Raw genomic sequence first — 23642 nt, 5'->3', positions numbered from 1 at the left:
GAGGGGAGCAACCGCAAAGCAGCGTGTCACGAGAAACAAACAAAGTGTTTCTTATGGATAAGGAACGAGAGGTAGGAGAAAAAGAACATGGCGTACGATACGGTGGGATCGAACGCTGCATGTGCGGCTGGCTGAAAACTCAGTTGGTCGGCTGGCAGGGATCATTTCCATTCCGATAAAGGGTATTAAGTACGTCCATCCGGTCCAACAATACAACATCAAAAGTCATTGGAGATATCCAAAATGCACACGATGAAAGTATGAAACTTTTTTTCTTTTTTATGAAAATAAGGGTAAAGCATAAGCACATGACCTATCGCGAAGTTGATGATTTTTGGTTGGGGACGAAAAAAGGTAACTTGCTTAAAAAATTCATTCAATTTTCCGTACTTAAAAGTTTTAAAGACTTAATGGGATAGATCATGTTTTAGATTCCAAGGTATTGACTAAATTCGCTACAAAAATGGCGAACTCTAGAATTTGAATTTGGCCGATGTTTTTCTCCAAAATTCAATATATTTTGTGGTATTTGCAAATCTCAATCAGGTCTAAAAATAATAAGAAACTAAATTTCATACTCTCAAGCTGGTGGCATCTGTCGGTGCCCGCGGTGACCGGTGTGTGATGTGGTGTCGATGGGAAGTAGCCCATAGTCTTCCCTCGAGATGTACCGCGGTGTTTGTCGAACCTTGTTAAGAAATCTAGTTTTTCTAGGTATTGATCTGATTACTTGTTCATCGGTGCATCATAAGATGAAGGAAAAATTTACATGCAACTTAGAAATAGACAAGCACTCTTTTCTAAAATAACACAGTTCATAGTTTAAAATCATTCGTATGTGTCTATTGTGTCAGTGTCAACTTGTAGATGTAGAGCCAAAATTATACGAAACTCTTTTCTGTCTCGACACCCGAACATACACATAACCTCGGTATTACAAAATCAACACAGTTGCATTGTACGATCACTACTAGGAAAAGGGCTATAGATGATATGGACACTAATGGCGCACCAGACATGTGGTGCGCCACTACTATATAGCAGTGGCGCACCATGTGTTGGTGCGCCATTAGTGTCCAAATACTAATGGCGCACCACATCCACGGTGCGCCACTAGTAACAATTTTTTTTTTCAAAACTAGTAATAGCGCACCAGGGATAGTGCGTCATTACTAGTTAAACTAGTAATGGCGCACCACATCCACGGTGCGCCACTAGTAATTTTTTTTCAAAACTACTAATGACGCACCGTGTGCACCACTCCCACGGGGTGCCATTAGTAACTTGCCCCAAAAATTCCACCGAATGCACCCCCGGTGGACCGCCTTTTCAGTTTTAGAAAAAATAAAAGAAAATGATGGAAATGTCAAAAAAATAAAAGAAAATAAGTTTCCCATGTGATATGTGGTCTACTTGTTGGGAAAATTTACAAATATGAATTTCGACTTTATTTGCAAAATCTCTTTGGAATTTGTAAAATGGGCATAACTTTTGCATATGAACTCGGATTAAAAAGTTTTTTATATGAAAAACCATCTACTCGAAAAGATACATCCGAATTTAACTGGGGGAGCCCCATTAAACATTTTCAGAATCCTCAAAAACCTAACAGAAAAAAGTTACGGGGCTTTTAAGATCCGAAGAGGCAAAAAATTTCAAAAAAAAACTCAGTAATGGCGCACCTGCCCATGGTGCGCCATTACTATCTTCCCGCCTTCAAAATTCAAACTATATCAAAAAAATAAAATAAAAAAGTTAGCAATGGCGCACTTGCCCACGATGCGCCATTACTATCTTCCCGCCTTCAAAATTCAAAATAAATCAAAAAAAAAGTTAGTAATAGCGCACCTACCCACGATGCGCTATTACTATGCCGTATATATGGCTGGGCGGGGTCCTCTCCTCCTTACCTTTTCATTGTTCTCCTCCACTCCACCTCTCCTCCACTCCATCTCCTCATCTCCTCCACTCCATCTCCCCTTCTCTCCTCCACCATACTCCCCTCCTCCTCTCCGGCGACCTCCTCCTCCTCCTCTCCGGCGACCTCCTCCTCCTCCTCCTGTCCGGCGACCTCCTCCTCCCTCCTCTCCTCCCCTCCCCTCACGATTTCTCCTCCCTCCTCTCCGGTGATCTCCTCCTCCCTCCTCTCCGGTGAGCTCCTCCTCTCCTCTCCTCCCCTCCCCTCATGGTTTCTCCTTCCTCCTCTCCGATGCTCCGGTGAACTCCTCTCCGGCGACCTCCTCCTCCTCTCCGGCGATGTAGGCGAGTGCCTCTCCGGTGACCTCCTCCTCCTCCTCTCCGGTGACCTCGGCCCTCCTCTCCGGCGAACTCCTCTCCGGCAAAAGAACGTACAAGATCCAAAAACGAGAACAAAATTTGAAAAAATATCGTGCAAAAAAAGAGCAAAAAAAGAGCAAAAAATGGGCAAAAAAATCACGATCCAGATCCAAATTCAAAATTCAAAAATAGCAATGGCGCATCACCCCACAGTGCGCCATTAGTATGGCAAAGCACACATGTAAATATCGCCCCCTGGGAGGCACACTAATGGCGCATGTTGGTCTATACTAATGGCGCACGGCGTGATGCGCCATTAGTATACCAGATACTAATGGAAATACTGGTGGCGCACCAGTAGTGCGCCATTAGTAGGCAAAACTAGTGCGCCACTAGTAGGCCTTTTCCTAGTAGTGGATGCAATAGAAGGTGGCATGCTACAAGCGAACAAATGTAAAAAGGAGTGATACTTCCTCCCATCCAAAATAAGTGTTGTGGTTTTTGTTCAAAATTTACACAAAAACCACGACACTTATTTTGAATCAGAGGGAGTGTGTTTTTTTCAAATGAGAGGACTACATGTGATCACTATAGAAAGAATAAGACAAACATGGAAATCTCTGGCCCACTATGAGTTCTGGAAGTAGGCCCTGGGTTTAGTGCTCCTCTTCTTATAGGCTTCAGTTTCTCAGGCCTGCCTTGTGCCACCACAGTTTTCTATGCACTATCACCCTCTTTCTCCTTTTGCCAAAACTCTGAAACATCACTATACCCTTCAAACTCTGGCCTTCCTTCTACAACACAATTTTCTTCTCTGTTCACAACAATTTCTTCACATCTCTTTCTAGACTTGTAAGACATCCTTTTGCCTCTATAATCATCCCTATCAATCTCAAAGTCTGAAGATGATTTGTCCATCTCATCTTCTCCACAAGCATCCCCATCTTCACCACCATCCTCATCTTCTTCAGCAGCATCCCCATCTTCAGCATGAGCTTCTACAGTATTCAAACGGAAACTCTGTTGTGTGTTCAGATTTGCTTCAAGAGGGTGAACAACACCATCTTGTAATAGACTTAACTCAAAACCAGTCCCCTCCACTAGGATGCATATTGAAACTTGTTCTTCATAAAGATACCCCCTATTAAATTTATCATCTCTGTCTTCATTAGCCTTGGTATGATATTCGGAACTATCACATCATAGTGGTCAATCATTTCCTCTAGTGCCTCTTGACTGTCCAGAAGTAATAACCCATCCATACCAATTCCATCATCCCTCAGCTAATACATGTAGTCATCTGACCCATACCTTTCAGTCTCAGTAAGTGCAATCAAATTGAGAAATGTGATGCTTGCAAGAGAGAAGTTTATTTCCATGTTGTCTTTGCCCTGGAAATGCAGTCTCATCTCCCAAATGACATCATCTAGCATGTATTAAATAAACTGTTAACTCACAAATCTTTCTAACACATGGTCAAATAAAAACTTAACTGAATAAATGTGTTGCTATAAAATTCAGTAATGTCAACCAGCAGTACTAAATCAAATTGCAGAGATAATGAGTAAAAGTGGTGCTGCTTGCTTAATCCAAGCATAACTGCATCTATATTCCCTATCTAAACCACCTACACCGAGTATAAAATCCTACGTACTTATCTAATTCACTATTGCATCCAAAGCAAACTGAAATTTTCAAGAATTAACTACTAACCTAAGTTCAGTCATCCACAACTACCTCAATTCAAGTCAAGGAGTAGATGAATATAACAAACTTACTCAACGCCTAAAATCCAGAGGCCCAGCGGTGGGAGCCCGCCGGATCCGTGGCAGCAAGAGCCCTGGTCGCTTTGTACTCAAGCGACGGCTCCTGATTCTCCGGTGGAGAGGGCGTAGGTTGTGCCTCTGGTGGGTTCTGCCTCTGGTGTAGTCTGCTTCAGCCTCGGCGGTGTAGGCTGTGGCGGCGGCTGTGTTGCGAAGCTGCCACCGCCCGGCCAATTATCCACTTCCGAATAATCTCCACCCTCTCCCCACGTGCCACCTCCCCCCCATAGGGTCGTCGCCGCCGCCATCGCTTAGGTCTACCAGATCAAGGGAGAGAGAGGAAACAGAGTGAGCGGGAGTGAACCGGCTCGGGTCGTCTTGACCCGGTCGGAACGGTTGCGCCCTAATGGACGTCAGCACATGCTCGTCTGCCAGAACCGACGTGGACCTCACGGGTGGGCTAGAGATGTCATAACCGCACTTAAATTTTAACCGTTCGGTCACTTGGTTTTTTTGGAATAACCAATCAAATTTGTGGTAGCATTTTGTGAAATTAAGAAAAATGGTAGTTTTTCATACGTAATGTGGTAGTTTTTTGCTATTTATTCCTCACTTCTCCATCGTGCCGTCTTCTATCCACCAAATTAACAGTGCGTTTTTGCACAAGCCACAGAAACCAAATGTAACATTTTTGTACAAGAAATCTCATGTACGCATAGTATTCCACCATTTAAGTGTGTATTTCCCTAAATAAAATACAAAAACTGTCGTCTTAGCCCGGCTCATGTGTGGCCAGGCAGACCTCGAGTTTCCACAAAAGCTAGCACGTAGTACTAATTTCTATTCTATATATACATGAAAGGATCGCAAACAAAGGTGAGGTCACCGATCCCTGTTGGCCCACGGGGAGCTCCGCCGCTGGCCGTCAGTATCAAATAACTGACCAGCTGAACGATGTCGGTGGGCATACATCGCAGAACCCAGATGTTATAATTACTTCTGAACGACCAACCGAGTGACTGATGCGGCAATGGTGCAGAGTTGGTCGACGCCTTTGGTGCACGCCGTGAGCTCCCCCTGCGGCACCCCCTCGCACGACCGCTGGCACAGCGTCACCACCGACTGCGCGCCGTCGATCAGCACGCTCGCCTCGTCGAAGGAGCCCGCGGTCATCTTCTCCGATGCTTGGCCCAGGAACTTCGCGGCCGACTGGTACCTGCCAACGGCCAGATCAAACACATCGCATGCAGAGATTACTACCTTGGATTAGTAATGGCTAGCTCTTCATCTTTGGTAAGGGTACTACCTCTCGGTGCAGTCCTCGACGCAGCGCTGGAGCTCCGGGCTCATCTTCTTGAGGTCTTCGGATTCGAAGAGCCGTTGCAGGTGCGCCGCCGTCTCCGTCGCGTTCGACCCCGCCGCCATCACGGCCGCCTGGGCGAGCCCGGGCGTGTCCACCGGCGTCTTCTGGGCCGCCGGGCTCGACGACAGCAGCTGCACGCACAGCGCCTCCTGCTCGCCAGCGCTCTGGCACGTCTCCTGGAGGGTGGCCGGCGGAACGGCGACGGCGGAAGCGGCCACAAGGCACAAGGTGGCTGCGAAGGTGATCATGGACGAGGACGCCATTGGTGCGTAGGTATGGAAAATGTTGTTACTATTATCAGACGAGAGGCGTGAGCAGGGTATTTATCCTTGCGAGGCTTTTGCTAATTTTAGAATGGTTGCTTGTCGTTCAGCAACGGCAATTACAGGGTGTGGGTGCGCTCGCTTTCGATGGCTGTGCTTGTTTTAAGGTGAAGAAGAAATGGATTGAATCACGTTCTTCTTAAAACATAAAGAATGACGTGTGGGCCAGCTAGCTTGGGGGTCCCATGGTAAGTAGGTAGTGAGTATGTTTTGAGCCAAAAGGAAATTTTGCTCACAGCCACCCACGCCTTTTATTTGATTTTAAAGTTTATACCATTTTTATCTTTTGAACCAAATGCCTGATTTATGTTCCATTTGGATTGTGATGTTCAAAAATCAATCTTAGACACATTTAAAAAAATGCAAATTGTGACACTATATGAAACTAAATTATCATTTTGACTCGTTTCATTCGAAATTTTAAGTTCTACTGATTTATCATGTTTTCCTTGTTTCTTACAAGTTCATTTCTATTATATATTTCTTCAAAATAAGTTTTCATATTATTTGGTTTAATTTTTTTCAAGGTTTCGCCTCGGTTCCAAAAATGCCTTTTTTAAACACGTTTTTTTTGTAGTTTTATATGTATATGTCATCCTAATTTTACATGTTTTTAATGTTGTTTTGTGTGTGTATGTGAGCATTTTCGATAGTACCATATTAAAAAAATGTTTAATAGACACACTTCTACGTTTTTTCCATAATAATTTATTCTAGGTTTCATTACTGCTTCATTTCATATTTCATATAATTTATAATGTTGTTTACTAACTTGAATTTGAACTTTTCAAAACGTGTTTAAATGTCATGAACACTAATAAGTAAGCGGGTTGTAAATTGTACCGTTGTGTAAACGACATCCGCGATCTCTAGCATTAACGTAGTACATCTTTCCGTATATTGAGTCTCTTGGTCTAATGATTTGTTCATACAGTCAGAAAAGAGCGCCGTTACAATTTAGTTTTGGAATATATAGGAATTAAAACACATATTGACATAAAAGATTATTAGTACTAAAATGCACACGCAAATTGAAGTTAGAATTAGCTGTTTTTTTAAGATCATGCATGATTACCTTTGATCTATTGCGGATGTAGATAGTCCGTGTCTTTTTCCAAAGGTGACCCTGGGTGAGGATGCTAATTGAAAGTTGATTTTTACAAGATTTTGTCGTCGTAAAGAGGTCAAGTTTCCTGGCATAGTTTTTAGAGAGAAAACAATCATAGGAAGATTGGTCAGGGCTAAGGTCTTACTTGTAGCCGTATACTTGCACTTGATATTTTATATAAATATTTAACATGGTCTTGGTAGACACCGCTACTATGTGTTGTCAATGTTTATATATGGGGAATGCATCTTAATAACGTGGTAACTGATCAACAACCTACATTGTGATTCTATTATCCAACCAAGGCCCTTACCATCGCGTGGGGTTACCTCGATTATGAAAGATGTCTTCAAACCAAAGCATTGGGTGTTTAACAACTACACATCACATTTTGGTTTCAGCTACCATACTCATCCTTACCGTCACCAAACTTTGGCATAGGCTTGCTCTCATCCCAGCACTTTATGTCCACCTTGATCGATCTTCAGGATCCCGGCTAACTGAAGTGCCTAAGTACGAGAAACGAACAATAGACAAATCTATTGCGATACATAATGTCTAATACACAACTTTATTCTTCTAGACTTTGCCTGGCCTCAAAGCGCAGATTTTTATAGAACAACAACAAATTTCCAATGTGATACGACCCGTTGTAATATAAAAACTGAGGTCGTTGATGTTTCGCCTGATGCCGGTGTTCACCGAAAATATGTTGCATATACATCAGAGTATCTACGGCCGAGTTTGAAAACTGATGACACATATGTACCGAAGTATATACATATAGATCAAGAAATTGCTAGTAAATGTTGAGTGGAACTTGGATGCATATGCGTACAGCCATGCATGCATGAGAAGCATGAAGCCTGGGTCAGTCACGTTGGTGGATATAGTCTTGAAGAGGTCCTGTTTGAGAACTATGGGAAGTCACGTTCGTTCAAAAGGAATAGGAGAAGGAGGCGTTACTTATTTTTGTTTCTGCCACACCGAGAGTTTGCAGGACGGAGGACTTCTAAATTGTTACGTGATATGTTCTCTTTGTCCAACTTGGGCTGGGTCCACCTCCATCAAATCAGATTAACATGGCGCACCAGATTATAGTTTATATAATTAAATTCAGCCGAGATGTAAAAGGCAGAGTTGTCCAGTTTATTTACGTACGTGTGTTTTTCTTGCTTTCTAAGTCTAGGTCTAGTTGGCTATTATATAAAGCCAGGCGCAGCCATGTAATAGATAGGTTATGATTTATGAATAGACACGATGTGTTCTTAGGGTAAATACCCGTATCGAGTTTTGGGGGAAGCTGTTTAAAAATCCCTAAGTTTTGGAGAAAGCTTTAGAAAACCTCTGTGTTGCGATTTCTCTTCGTGGAAATTGTTTTGCGCGTGAGTACCGTCGTCGAGATTGGTTTTCTCGTGCTGGACCGTAAGGTTCAATCCCTCTACTTCGCGTACATCACGTGCGCGGGTGAGAGGCTACTACTGCTGAAGGTGGAGTGTCGTGAAAGGTCGGGCCGCAACAACGGATCGGATCTTGCCAACGGGGTTCGGTCTTTATCACAATGGATGACCTAAGGTTTATCAATCCGTGGAGGTGTAGTGTAAAATTGGTCTCTCTCAAACAACCCTGCAATCAAATAAAAGTGCTCTCTTGTGTCCCAACACACCCAACACAGTTGTTAATTGTATAGATGCACTATATTGGCAAAGAGATGATGCTATATGTGTAATATATATGGATCGTAGAAATAGCCATTTTGTAATCTGAACAAATACGGGCAGCTAAGTAACAAGTAACAAAAGTAAATAAAAATGGTGTTTTAATGCTTGGAAGCAAGGCCAAGGGTTCATACTTTCACTAATGTCAACTCTCAATATCATTAACATAGGTAAACATCATGATATGCCCTCAAAAAGTGTATCAAAGAATGTACTACAAAATTTTCCACTTTTATCGTAGAAAGTAGGATGAAATCTCTTACGTACGCTTAACAGCAAACCACCTCAAAGTCTTCTTTCCAATCTTAATCTATTGAACCACCCCAATGTGCCATGGAAAGCCCTAGAAATTATTCTATGACAACACCATATGATACTATCGTTCTACCTTTTATGCATACACTACGCCAAATGTCACCACATGTATCTGCAAGTTATACTAGGCATGCATCATGTAATCTCGAATCCAAAATATTTAATCTTACATGAAGACTAGTGTTGGTCAAGCCAAATAATTCCTCCTTTTCATGGTAGTGATCCAAGATCACATTGAGTAGGCATGTCGATACTATCAAAAGGGGAGAGGATATTGCGATGAGTTTCTTTCTCCATGTGTTTAAAGATCAAACTCCAAAGACCTCAAAATCCTTGATTGTCCTCCCTATATCTACCTATGCTTTCACACTTCGGAGCATCCGAGCTATTCAAGTCAGAATCATTGAACAATTCACCATATATAGTTATTGCATAAACCCTATCCATTTGGAGCATCCAAGCATTCCACTCGGAATCATCGAAGCGTATGGCAAACCTTCTATTGTGATGCTAGAATTCTCAAGCCAACTAGTAGGAATCTCTGAACCAACAACAAAAAGTGCACCATCGCTGAAGGGATCCTTCAAAGCCTCTGAATGCTCTTTGGTTGGATCGTCTGAGTCATTTGAAAGTTCCTCTTCTATTCACTCTGAGCTTCTGGGATGTGGAATAAAGTTGGCAATAGTCAGATTTCAGGTCCCTCCTATTTATATCCCCACCTATCCCACCAGTTCATTCGAAACAAACTCCACTCCCATTATATGTTCTGAGGGAGAACTCCACCTCTGTATGCTGATTTCAATGGGCTTTCTACACCAACCATCCAAGTCAGTCCATTGAGATCTAATCCCCTGTTGCTCCCCACTCCAACTTCTCTAATCCAAAAGCCAAATCTTGAGAGAGTTTGAGTGTTCAGGAGATTATCTTTTGGAGCACCCGAGCAAGGGCTTCTTCACCATGCAACCTTTATCTAGTTACTTTGGAGGGTGTGCGCCTCCTAGATCGGCTAGGTGATTGGACATCTTCAAGTTTGTGAAGAAGTCAAGAAGTTTGTAAGGGCTGGGAGATCACCTATCCGTGAAGATCTACCCTGGTGAGGCCAGTTCTTCGTGGGTGTAAACCATGGTAGAATAGGTCGGTTGCTCCTTTGTGGACCCTTCATGGGTGAGATTTCTGCGCCGGTCGTCCCTTAGTGGGATCTCGCAAACTTGATCCTTGTGATCTCAGGTCCTTCCTGGATCGATGCCTTCATCAATGTGGATGTAAGATAGAGCCAACTATCCGAGCAATGGAAAAATCTGCATTGAGCCAACCTGTGTTTGCATCTCTGTAAACTCTCTCTTGTTACTTTCACTTGCATGTCTTTACTTTCCGCTACTCATACTCTTGTAGACTTGCATGTGTAGCGTACTTGATCGATTGCTAAAAAGTCCTAAAATTTCCAAGGTAACACAATTTTGGGAAAAGAGTTCCCTTTTTGCTTAGTGATCTATTCAGGCCCCCTCTAGACATAATTATCGATATTACAACGTGCAACTTATGTGAGCCCAGTTCCGACTTTCCGGAGCCGACACAGATCTTGTCAAGTCCATATTATCGAGTTAGCATCCAATGGGACATGGCCTTAGAGGCCGAGCCATCAACCGTGCTTTATGCTAGTTTAGTCAAATGTGAGTTTAGTCTCATCCTTTCTTCGACCAGTGACCGTTTAGAACACACCATTCAATACATAGTCTCACAGATAAAAGAGCCAGGGACGCTCATACACAGTGAAGACCCTAAAGTAGGGCATACTAAATCAGCAAACATATTTGCCTCTTGGGTGTATATACACCCTACATGAAAAAAAATTACAACAAAATCATTTTTAAAAAATAAGCTTGACCTTCGGTTGTACTCGTATAAAAAGTTATGTCAAGGAATAACTTTCATGCCATTCTTGGTGGAAAGCAAAACAAAATTAACACCGTATACAAGTTACTGCTCACACTTTTTGTCCTTGAACTATTTTTTGCCCTGAAGTTGAAGGGAGCTTTTCGTTCGTGAGATTTTTTTATATGAGTACAAAAGAATGTCAAGTTTATCTCTTTTTTTTTTTACTTTTCTGCATTTGCTACTTTTTCCCATATCAGGTTATATACACCCAACAGTCAAGGGGTATTTCCCATACAAAATCGTTTGTAAATAGTGACATTGTAATTTCGGACATGAAGGAAACTTCTACCATGCGTGATGGTCATGCACGACGTTAACTTGATCATTTCAACGAGAAGCCATATTTTCGAATTGAGATATTCCGTGCAACTCCTGATAGACAATTACATGAATTGGATCGCAGGTTTAGTGAGAAAAGAGTGGTTTCTCTACATTTATGCATCGGTACAACCCCTAAACACGTCAACGAAGGAGATCTCTCCATACCCTTTTATAATAAAGGGTAGGATGGTGTTTTTTAAAATACATGCCCGCGCCGACCGCGGCCTGTACGTAAGGCCCATTGCGCCAAGCCTTGTTGGTGCAAAGCAAAACGTCGCAAAAAAGGTGTGCGTGGGAATTGAACCCAAGATGTCACGCAAGTTACAAGGAGTTGAAAGCAATGGAGTCAGCAAATCCAAGTGAATAATTAGCTGCGCGAACTTATAAGAACTAGTATCGGATCCGATTTTCAAAAACAATTTATGAAATGTTTTCAAAATTCCAAACAATTTTTATGTTTCTTGAAAACATGAACATTTTCTTGGCATCTCAAATCATTAAAAAATAGAAACATAAATGCTAACGCGAGCATTTTTCAAAATGAGGAACAATTTTTTAAAACATGAACAAGTATTTGAAAAACAGAAGCACAATTGGAAACAAAAATTGTTTCGAAATTATGAACAATATTTTGAAAACAATGCTATTTTGTGAAATTCTCTGAACAATTCTGGAGTTTGCGAATAAATTTTGCAAAACATTAACATTTTTTTAATTTTGTGAATAAAATTTTAAAATGCGAACATTTTTCAAAATTTGCAATTCTAAACTTTTCTCCATTTTATGAAAAGAAGCGAATAATTTTTAAAGTATTTTTTTCCTGGTAAATAAGCTAATGATTTTTTAATTTATAAATTTTTTTGGAATTTCTAAGCAAAATTTCAGAAGAGGAACTTTTTAAAAAAAAAATTGAACAAATTCAAAAAAGTGCGATTGTGTTGAAAATTTCTGAAAAATTGTTGAGAAAGAAAAATAAAATTTAAAAAATGAAAAATAAAATAAAAACACTATAATGGAAATGTAAACAAAGAGAACAAAAGCAAAAAAAGGAGAGAAAAGCAAAATAAAGTAATATGAACAAAGAAAAATGAGAAAGAAGCAGAAAAAGAATGCTAGGGCCGGCCCAACAGGCGCCCGAAGGAAGCGATGTTGTCGCCTAGTTGGGTCAAGGCCTAAGCGTTTTTCTTCCTTTCTATTTTTTCGATATAATTCATTTTCACTTTGTGAACTTTATTATTCTTTTTAAAACATGTTTAAAATTTTGAAATATAGTTTGGAATACCAAAAAATGTTCTGGTTTCGAAATATTGTCTACAATTTTTTAAAATGTTCTTAAATTTCAAAAAATATTCCCGCTTTTGAATTTTTGTGTTCACAAATTGAAGTAATGTAAGTATTCCAACAAAAGGTTGATAAATTTGAAAAAAAAGTACATGGTTCACAATTTGTGTTCAAATTTTTCATCACTTGTCGGAAAATTGTTAACAATTTTTGAAAAAATGTTCAAGTTTGTAAAATTTTCATACACCACTTGAAATTTCAAAATTGTTAAAAAATTCAAAAAAATATTTAGTAATCCCTCCGTAAAGAAATATAAGAGCATTTAGATCACTATTTTAGTGATCTGAACGCCCTTATATTCCTTTACGGATGGAGTACATGAGAAAATATTCATGTTAATTGAAAATGACGAAAAATAACAGAAGAACTAAAATTAGTAAAAACTACATGCTCACATATGCATCCGTTTGGCATAAGCTCACATACTTCTCTCGATTGGTGGTCTTTTGGACTATGAATAAATCACCCAACTTCTTGAACACAATCTGGCACGAACATATGACGCATCTATGCCAGGTTTAAACAACTTCTGATACCGTTTACATGTTGCGAGACATTGGCCATCTATCGGTCTTTTTTGACCAAGAAAACTCCACAAAGTGTAAAATTCATCGAAAAACAAAACAACTTGGCATAGTGCCTTTAATTCGTCATAAAAGGTTATGAAATAAATTAGTGTCATTTCAAGGATGTAGAGAAACAACATGCTCTCACAGAAGCTTACTGGTCTATCCGACGACCCTGCGTTGAAAATGGTCAATTTTTGGACATATTTCAAATGACCTCAACTTTTGCAAGAAGGCGGGCATGTCCATGATAGGCATCCATATAAGATTTGAACGACTCCGACACCGTACTTAAGCTGCGACACGTCTGGCCATTTATTGGCCTTTTTACCGAGAAAACTTCAAAAATGCAAAATTTGTAGAAAATCAAAACAACTTGACAACGTGCGTTGCATTGGTCATACAAGGGTATGAAAAAATGGGGCCATTTGAGAGATGTTAAAAAAACGTGCTCTCAGACGGATCCTTCTGCCCTAGTTGAAAACCCTCCGTTGAACATTATCCATTTTTGGACATGCATGAAATGACTCCAACTTTTATCACCAGGTGGGCATACCCATGATAGGCATTCATGGCTCGTTTGAACATTTTCCGACACCGTATGCACGTAGCGTCATGTCCAGCCATTTATGGGCCTTTTTCACCAAGAAAACCCTATAAATTGCAAAATTTGTCGAAAAGGCATAACAATAGGCATGGTGCCATAAATTGGTCAATAAAGGACATGAAAAAGTTTGGGGCCATTTCAAGGATGTCGAAACACAACGTGCTCTCAAACGGAGCCTACTTGCCTACCCAAACACCTTCCATTGAACATGGTATATTTTTTGACATCTTTCAAATGACGCCAACTTTTGCAAGCAGATAGGCATGGCCGTGGTAGGCATCCACATTAGGTTTGAACGATTTCCGACATAGTATGCAAGTTGCGACACGTCTGACAATCTGTCGGCCTTTTTTACCGAGAAAATTCCAGAAAATGCAGAAATTGTTAAAAACCAAAACAACCTGTGATGGTAACTTGAATTGATCATACAAGGTCATGGGAAAATTTGGGCCATTTGACGGATGTAAAAAATATATATGCTTTGAGATGGACCATTCTACCCTATCTGAACACCACCCGTTGACATTGCTTATTTTTGGACATGCATGAAATGACCCCAACTTTTGGCATTAAGAGCATGATTGGTTTGCTGCCAATATTTGGCTAGCCAAATGTTGGAATTGCCAAATATTGGCAATACCAAGACTTGCCAAATATTGGCAACTTTATATGAGATAGGCAAGACAACTCGGTAACCAACCAAGTAGTAGTGAATATTTGGCACAATGCCAAACATTGGCATGCCTATTTTTGGTAACAAACCAATTATGCTCTAAGTGGGCATACCCATGATAGGCATCCATGCCTAGTTTGAATGAATTTCGACACCGTATGCACGTTGCGTCACGTCGGGCCATTTATCATGATTTTTTCATTGAGAAAACTCCAGAAAATGCAAAATTTGCCGAAACCCCCAAAGAATTCACATGGTGCCTTGAATTAGTCATACAAGGCCATGAAAAAAAAATTGGGGCCATTTGACGAATGTCAAAAAAATTAGAGCCATTTCAAGGATGTTAAAAAAAAGTTCACGGCTAAAAATGAACAAATTTCAAAGAAGTTCACGGGTGTCAAAAAAGTTCATAAAAATTGGAAAAGTTCAAAAAATAGAAAATTTGGAAAAAAAAATCCACGAGCTAAAAGTTCATGCATTTGAGGAAAAGTTCACGCGTAAAAAATTTACGATTTTGGAAAAAAGTTCGAGGATCTGAAAAAAGTTCACGAATTGGAAGAAAAAGTTCACAAAATTGGAATACATTTCAGCAATATGAAAAAAAAGAGTTCATGAAATTTGAAAAAAAAATCTTGAATTCGACAAAAATTCACGAGCTAAAAGTTCACAAATTTGAAAAAAAATATCATGAACTAAAAGTTCATGCATTCGCAAAAATGGTCACGGCTAAGAAATTCATGAATTTGGGAAAAATCTTAAATTTGAAAAAAAGTTCACGAATTTGGAAAAGTTCATGGAAATTGGAAAAAAGTTCACAAAACTTTGCAAATTAATGAAAGAAAAGTAAAACAAAGAAGAAAGAGAAAACGTAAAAATTGGAAGAAAAATAGCCAAACAGAAAAATAAAATAGAAAGAATGTGTTGTTTTTTTATAGTTATATTTATCACATAAGAAGCAAAAAACGATGGAAGTGGGCATAGCTAGCGAGGTGTACCTGTTGGTTGGTCTTCTCGGGCATAGCTAGCGAGGTGTACCTGTTGGTTGGTCCGCTCGATCTAGACGTACATGGAGGGAGTTTGATTCTCAGTGACCGCATGAGTTTTTAAAAATTAAAAAGAACAAAAAAAGTAAGTAGGCCGAGCCAGGGGGTGGGGGGGGGGGGGGGGGGGGGTGCGTGTCGGGCGGAAATGGGCCGGCCTAGTCGGGCATTTACTCCCCGTAAGCGTATACGTTCGGTGGGTATGATATGTGAAAGGTCCAAATTACCCTTTATACGTTTAGTGAGGAGGGGTTGTACCGAATTGGGACTCTTTTTTCTATCCAGCACTGTATCATTAATTCTTGGAAATTTCTAAAGGTAGTGATATATGTTAGTTAGTGAAGAACATAACCCATCAGATTTTAGACAACAAGACAAGTGTAGATTAGAACAACAACTAAAACTCGTTGTTGTTCATACTTTCAATGATGAAAAGTTGGAAAATAACCTCGCAAAAAACAAAGAGTTGGGAAGTATCTCAACATTGAGTGACCCTTGCCAATGCCTTGTTGCTGATGCTTCTAACGATGAATAGTTGGAAAATATCTCAACGGTAACTGACCTTTGCTGATACTTTGTTGAGATGAGAAGAGAAGAATCACCGCAGAAACCGTTTGTTCAGGCTTCAGGATTTCTCGGAAGTGCAAAAGGACGTGACTGCTATTATTATCTTGACTTATCTTTGCTCGAACTTAATTTCCACACCCTGTTCGGGGTTCTAGTATACACAATGCTACGCCTACCGAAAGTCCCTATTTTACGAGAAAATCAAGTCAGCTGTAGAATAATTTCTGTAACAAATAACAAACTGTCCATTAGGTGTAGGATTATTGCTAATCCATTCCTTAGGTTCATCTTTTTCAACAAAGGGTGGATGTATTGCCTCATACTGAAGCATCAAGAGGATATAAACATAATGATCACACTCGGGCGGCTCTGCATAACTAGAATGCACGCAACCAACACACACGACACACACAAAACACACGCCGGCCAAATAGCAAAGTCATATAAGACCGAAGCTATCAGTAGGCGAGAAAAACAAAATTAATACCCCAGGCAATCAAATCCGCGATCGGCAAACTACATCAATGACCATATATGCACCAACCATCTCATGACACCACATGGACGGCGAGTTTCTTCAACACAAACGCCTTCGGGAAGGTAGCAACGCTCAAGCACCGCCGTCACCGGATCCAACTAACAAGGCAAGAATCTAGGTCACCCTGAAGAATGACTCCGAGCAAATCCAAGCAATGCCTTCGATAAGGTAACAACATAAAAATTTTGCCATTGCTAGGTATGACCACCATGGGCGAGACCCGGTGCACAAGTAGCACCATCATCAAAATCACTCATGTGTTGTCGCCACCACTTTTTCGTGATCCTGACAGCTACATGCGATGTGCAACCACTACCGTTGCACAACCATGCACGCCTCTGTGTCAAACTATCGTTCATAGTCTGGATCTCACCACCGAAGTCAACCATTAGACCTTTTGGTGACCTTCACCGTCATGGAGCCATGGAGGTCATTGCAGCACAGTCAGCAACCACCGCCATCGGCCGACCTGATCTTGATCACCGCAACCAAATCGTCCTGGTCTGAATCTGGGCAAGCACATCGAGGATGCCAGCCGCCCAAAAACAGATTAGAAGTAGAGGCCGGTGGCCGTGGCGACAACGAGTGCAATGCTTAGGGCATGTGACCCGAGCCCTGAACCTCATGCATGAGCACAACCGAGACCTCAACGGGGGGTCGCCAGAGGACCACCAGCCGCCGGTCACGCCCCTCCTAAGCCCCAAGCCCATAAATTTGATAGGGGTAGAAACCAGCCAGATCCATATCCCAGCGCGGGAGGCCGGCGCCCTTGACCATGGCTGAAGCAGCACCCCACCGACGTGACACGCCGGTGGCCAAACGACCAACTGAGCCGCTGCACAGCACTCCACCACGGCCGATTAGGCCTTGTACAATGGGAGGTGCTTAGAGAGATGCTTAGAAAAATAAACCGAATTTTTCTGAAGCACCGGTGCCTATTTCTACAGGAGAGACGCTTAGTTAAGCGTCTATCCTGTACAAATAAGCACCGGTGCTTAAGAAAAGCCTGATTTATTTCTCTAAGCACATCTCCTAAGCACCTCCCATTGTACAAGGCCTTAGGTGGGAAGGGCAGCACGGCCGCTGGCAGTGTCCGACATTGATAGCGGGAAGAGAGATCTGTGGCAGGGTGTGCTGGTAGGTTGTGGCTAGGGATTGAGGGAGAAACTGGATCTTCTGCCCCACTTTACTTCTAACTTTGATTATTTGCCCCCTCCCCCCTCCCGCCGAGATTGACGATTGGGGCCGGGGCCACTAGCCATTGACATAACCCTAGGGCAAATCATCAAACCCTATGTAAAGTGGGGCAAACGATCCAAATCCCCGGGATTGAGGGGCCTCCGGAGCCGCTCGAGCACGCGACCCAGGAGGCAGTTCTGCTTTCTTAGCAACACTCGATCCTTAGGTTCATCCAGCTTAACTTTCACTTCGACATCTCGCTGTTCACACTTGATCTCCTTGACGGCTGGTAGCCAAACACTTGCACAGTTGCACTTGACGGTTGGTACGCTCCACCGTACTCTTTCAGTGGCGACTCGTGCCGTCTAGCTTCGCTGGCCGGTCACGATGCGGCGGTGGCGCGTCTTCGTTCCTTGTTTCGATCCAACAGTGCCGTACGTCAAGCATGAATCCCCATCCTTAATCACAACCGGTGATCGCTGACGAACAGCTAGCAACATCTGACCTGCGGCTCCGGCGGCAATCTTGTTGCTTTTTCGATGTCGGGTAGACATGTGATTCTTCCTCGGCACATGGTGTGTATGCCGGTGGAGACCAATCATGCCAGGCAGCAGCCAAGCATCACCCCCACCCCAAGGTCCCCAAAAATGAACCAAAGATTCCGTGGCTCGTGACCAACACCGTACGCGCGGCCAACTAATTAATCCACAAACTCCGTCCAGATCATATTCTACCGTGGTACCCGATCGTACGTGCAACCACATGGCATTAAGGACAAGATGCCCCCTCCTCGTTTTGGCATCTCTTGATCAACCATCGTCGAGATAATGTTCACACGTCACCGGTCTCCGTACACGCACGTCCACCTCAGTCAAGTTGGCGGTGCTCTGGTGCGCATGTGTGGTGGCCGTCCCTTTCGATGCTGCCACTTCCCGCGCGCGGAGCACATGGATCCGGCTGTCTTGTCGTCGTGCCTTTGAAAAATGGGAGGCGACGACGACGGAGAGCTCGTTCGTGGGACGTTTCTTTTGCGGTTTTTCCTCGTGTGACCACGTCGCCGTCGACGTACGAAAACGGTACGATCTGAGGACGGTACAACTGACCAGCACGACGAAGGCGACGGCGTAATCTATGGGGAAAGAGATTTTTGTAGTGAAGGCCGCTCCTGTCTGGAATGGAAGCGTGCTGGTTTTGCCCAGGATGCTTGGGACGTTAGAGCATCTACATCCACGTATCTCTAATTCGACTCTTTAAATGTCCGTGAACGCGCCTAATAAATGACTGGACGTGTCTATTTTGAGCCCCTATTTATCCATTCGCGCAGCCGTAATTCTCATTTTCTTTCTTATATGTTCAATCACTTGCATGTGATTGGTGAAGATGAAGAGAGAGAAAGAAAAGAATGAATAATAAAAGATGTGTCCGTGAACCCTCATATCCTCCCCATATTTGAGATGGATATGAGAGTTCGGAGACAACCAGGACGTATAAGAAAGATATGAGAGGTTCAGTTGGGTTATTTTTTCCTTCTCTTATGTCCGATCACTGACCGGGCGTGTCCACAAGCATATGAAAGATGGTTTGAGGCGTCCGGTTGTAGATGCTCTTAGGTGGCCTGCCCAAGTAGCTGGTGTAGCTGTGAGGCCCGAGGCTTCTCTGTGGCTATGAGCTGGAAGATATGTATGCATGGGTGAGCAAGAAGCCAGACGAAACGCGCGTGATCTGCTCCATACTGTTGTTGCTAGTGAGTGCCCGTACTGTTGCATGCACAGCAGTGTAGTGACTCCACGGGCCACATCCATGACCAAGGAGATCCAAGAACCGAATCAATGGGTGCGTCCAGTCGGTACCATGTACTGTACATACGTGGAAAGATCAGTGGTTCGCTATGGAAATGATAGATATGATTAGTATATTCCGCAAAAAGGAGGGTTTGACGTTCCATTGGAAACACTGAAGGCCCACTTTGGATTGTTGGAACTTTTTCTAAGGATTATCTTTGGATCAAAGGAATGATGGCACCTAAATTTCTATGGATTCGACTCCTATGACTCAGTTTAGTAAGAATTTAAATATCCATTTCAGCTGCCTTTTAAGACGTTTCTCTATGTTCCATCCAAACGATCGTTCCTATTGTTTTGTTATGCTTTCTAATCCTCTATTTTGCTATGTCGACCTTGTTAGACCTAAGTTTTATCATATTCTCATGTTTCATGATCCTAGGATCCAAAGTGGCCCTATAGAGATATCATAGTGGCCCGGCCTTCTTTTTTTCCATGGTTATGGAAGGTAAGGGAGTGCATCCGCGAGACCATTTTGGAGGCCTTCAAGACTACGAGATTTTAGCAACAAAATCTCAGTTTCTATGGTGCTTGTTTGCAAACTTTTAATGGCCGAAGTCACTGAAGTAGATCATTAGATTATGTTGTAAATAAAAGAAGTTTCCTACTACTCGGGTGAGCTCCACTTGACAGTTTCTTGTTGAAAGGAGTCCCACTTGTGTGTTTAGTATGCTCGTTGCTTAAGACCTCACACAATTGTGTGTCATAACCATTAACCAAGTAGTATCATGCAGGCTCATGCCACCAACTAACCATATTGCTGATATGACATACGTAGTATTGATTGAGAAAGAGAGGATACAATAAATGTGGCATAGTATTGTACGATATCATTAATATCGTATAATAAAAAATGTGGCGCTACTATGAGCTATAGAAAACAATAAATACGCATCCGTACTATGCACTATAGAGATATCATGCATATCATACTACTGTATATATACTCCTAATAGCCTAATTTCATCGGTCCAATTGGACTTCTACTTTCCCGGCTGAAAGAAAAGCATTTTTCTCCTTCTTGTAGAATCATGTAATGAGGTACCGTCCCTCAAAAAAAAATGTAGAGGTACCTATCAACATGGCCAAAAGAAGAAGTTTTCAACTGGACAACCATGTCCAAAAATGTCGATCAAAGCTTTCCATTATAATTCACATATGTACGATACTACGATCTTACACTATTAATTCTGTCATGCACACACATATGCAAGTCTAATATGATATACCCCTACATGTTTCTAATCTTACAATTCCAATCACACGCACACATCGTCATATAGAAGAAGCCACTGATCCAAATGTGTATCTCACGGATCAGCAAAACTGAAGAGAGGGAGATATATATGGATAACAAGAACACAACAAAGCAGGAGACGACGAACGGAGCCGACCGTACCTCGCCGACCTGCAGGAGTCAGCTAAGGGACAGCGACACCGACGCCGGAATATGCGTGTCGCCTTCCGCCGTTTACGTGCTCCTCTGGCTTGGCTTTGGTAGCTCGGGGCCTCGCCGGTGCGCGCAGATCTGCCTCACACCGGGCACTCCGGGCCGTCGTCTTTGGAGTCGTTCTTGGGCTCGGCGGCGGCGGGCACAGGGGCGACCACGCTGGCGCGGCAGAGCGGGCACGTGGAGTGTAGATGCAACCACGCGTCCACGCACGCGGCGTGGAATCGGTGCCCGCAGCGAGGGAGGAGGCGCGCCAGGTCGCCGTCCCGGAACTCCACGATGCACACCGCGCAGTCCGCCGCCGCCTTCCCGGCGGCTTCGCTGCTGGAGTCGAACACGGACACGGGCAGGGAAGACGGGATGTCCGGTTGGTCGGGGTCACGCAGGCGCCTCGACGCTCTCGGCGAGGTCGCCGGAGACGAGTCGGTCGATGACGCCTCCTCATCGGCGCCGCCGGGGGATGACGGCTCCCGCTTCCCGGAGAAGAACCGCCAGAAGTAGAAGAAGACGAGTAGGATCATGAGCACGTTGATGCTGACGAGGCAGGCAGTCAGCATCGGGCCATGCGGCGCCCAGTGTTTGCTCGTCTCCGCCGCTGCCGCCGTGGTCGCTGGGCTCGGGCCGCCGCTCTGGGGCGTTGACATGGCGGCGCTTGATGCAAGAAGATGGCTTTGGACGAGAGGAACCGCAGATGGCGGCAGTTGCCAACGTTGTGCATAAATAACAGAAACCGAATCTTTTTTGTTTTACAAAAAAATATAGGACGTCCTTCCCCAGCAGATATTCAAGTTCGTCCTTCAGATCTCCAGAAGAGGAGCACCAGAGACGAGAATGCGCGCGAAGAACAGGGAAACATAGCAACTAAACTGTATGAGTTGAGAAGAACAAAAAAGGAAGGACGAAGGTAGTGTGGGAAAGTGGAGGGAATGGGGGGTTTATAAGAAGGTGGAGGGGGAGATAACATTGGCTCTTGGGGGTTTGGGATGTACAAATGGTGATGAGTTTGTTAATTCCGAATGGTTACTGCGGTGGTTGGGTTCTCGTTACAAGCTAGGTTTACTCTTACTGTCTTACTGTATCATCGTACAACGAGGGGTGGATTATAATAGAGAAAGTAGTAGATATTTGTCTTTGCTTCTTTTGTTTTCACAAGTAAATGAGTACGTGCAATGCAGGCTGATATTAAGAAGAAAAATAATTACACATTGACAATAGGTAGGATATCTATTTTCTCGCAAAAAAAGGTAGGATATCTATTACGTGTTAATTATGTGATTAGCACAAACATTGATATTATGTATGATACTAATTGCATGTTAAACATGTTAAGCGCTCACCATTAGAGTAATATAAGTCATTGGATTAACATGACTTGAGGATCAAGATTAACTGGATCTGCACTTTTAGTATTTTTATATTGATATAGATCACTAGTAGAAAACAGATCCTAAAGGGTCGGGACTAAAGGCCCCCCCCTAGTTCCGGTTGTGTTACGAACCGGGACTAAAGGCCCTCCACGTGGCCACTGTCTGGAGCTCGACCTTTAGTCCCGGTTGGTAACACCAACCGAGACTAAAGGAATTTTTTTGGATTTTTTTTTTCAATTTTCAAATTATTTATATTTAATCTCTAATCACCCCTCATCACTGCTCAATTTAATCTCTAATCTCTAATCACCCCTCATCATTCCAAATCGTCTAACTTTCCGGCCGGTCACCCATATTCTCACTACTCCAGCCTAAGCACGCTTAGCTTTCGAGTTTTATTCCCCCTTGTTTCCAAGTCTGCACTTGTTGTTTTCCTGACAATAGTAAGCTGTCAATCCTATTCACCCTTATGAGTTGAAGTTGAGTATGAAGTCACACCTTACACCGTTTGAGTTTGAAACTATTATTCTTAAAACCAATAATTATGTTGTAACACCAATATTTTTTGAATAAGTAGTTTGACCACAGTTTGACCAGATTTGACCAAAATTCAAAAAAAACTGAAATAATTATTTAGTAACACTAATATTCTTGAATAATTATTTAGTAACACTAATATTTCTTAAATAAGTAGTTTGACCACAGTTTGATCAGATTTGACCATAATTCCAAAAACTGAAATAATTATTTAGTAACAATAATATTCTTGAATAATTATTTAGTAACACTAATATTTCTTGAATAAGTAGTTTGACCATAGTTTGACCAGATTTAACCAAAATTCAAAAAAATGAAAATTGAGCATAATTTTTTTCCTTTCAGAATTTGAGGAATCTAAAAAATTGCAAAACGGCCTACGGCGGTCAAAATCGGATGCGGATTTTCGTGCTGAACATTTTGATATATTATGCGGGTTTTTTTTCGACATCGTATGCAAAAGATATATTCGTTTTACTTGTTCATCACACTTTTTTTGCAAAACATGTCCAAATTTATGTTTTTTAATTTTTCTAACTAGTACATGTAGTAACTACATCTTGAAGGATTTTAATTTTGAAATTTTTATTATTTTCTTTTGTTTTTTTTTTCAAAACTGAAATGGCATACATGGGGGGGGGGGGGGTAGAGTTTGAACCCCTTTAGTCCCAGTTTGAGACACGAACCGGGACTAAAAGGCGGTCTAATCAGATACGAACCGGGACTAAAGGACATCGCACCCTTTAGTCCCGGTTCGTGTCTCAAACCGGGACTAAAGGTCCCATTTGAACCGGGACTAATGCCTTTCCGACG

At 42.3% G+C, this 23642-nt stretch overlaps 2 protein-coding genes across 2 annotated transcripts; both read right to left on the bottom strand.

Moving 5' to 3' along the window:
* Nucleotides 1-4761: 4761 nt before the first annotated feature.
* Nucleotides 4762-5666, bottom strand: LOC141022140 (pectinesterase inhibitor-like). Its single transcript, XM_073498235.1, has 2 exons — nucleotides 5347-5666; nucleotides 4762-5256 (listed from the first exon to the last, which is right to left on the bottom strand). The coding sequence occupies exons 1-2, from the start codon at nucleotides 5664-5666 to the stop codon at nucleotides 5034-5036; spliced, it is 543 nt and encodes a 180-aa protein (XP_073354336.1). The 3' UTR covers nucleotides 4762-5033.
* Nucleotides 5667-20573: 14907 nt separating this feature from the next.
* Nucleotides 20574-21866, bottom strand: LOC109784379 (E3 ubiquitin-protein ligase Os03g0188200-like). Its single transcript, XM_020342965.3, has one exon. The coding sequence runs from the start codon at nucleotides 21567-21569 to the stop codon at nucleotides 21009-21011; it is 561 nt and encodes a 186-aa protein (XP_020198554.1). The 5' UTR covers nucleotides 21570-21866; the 3' UTR covers nucleotides 20574-21008.
* Between the last annotated feature and the right edge of the window lie 1776 nt (nucleotides 21867-23642).

The sequence above is a fragment of the Aegilops tauschii genome, chromosome 1 (genome assembly GCF_002575655.3).
Source record: "Aegilops tauschii subsp. strangulata cultivar AL8/78 chromosome 1, Aet v6.0, whole genome shotgun sequence".
Classification (NCBI taxonomy): Eukaryota; Viridiplantae; Streptophyta; class Magnoliopsida; order Poales; family Poaceae; genus Aegilops; species Aegilops tauschii.
Note: the sequence above shows the minus strand (reverse complement) of the source record. Positions and strands in the feature narration are given on the sequence as shown.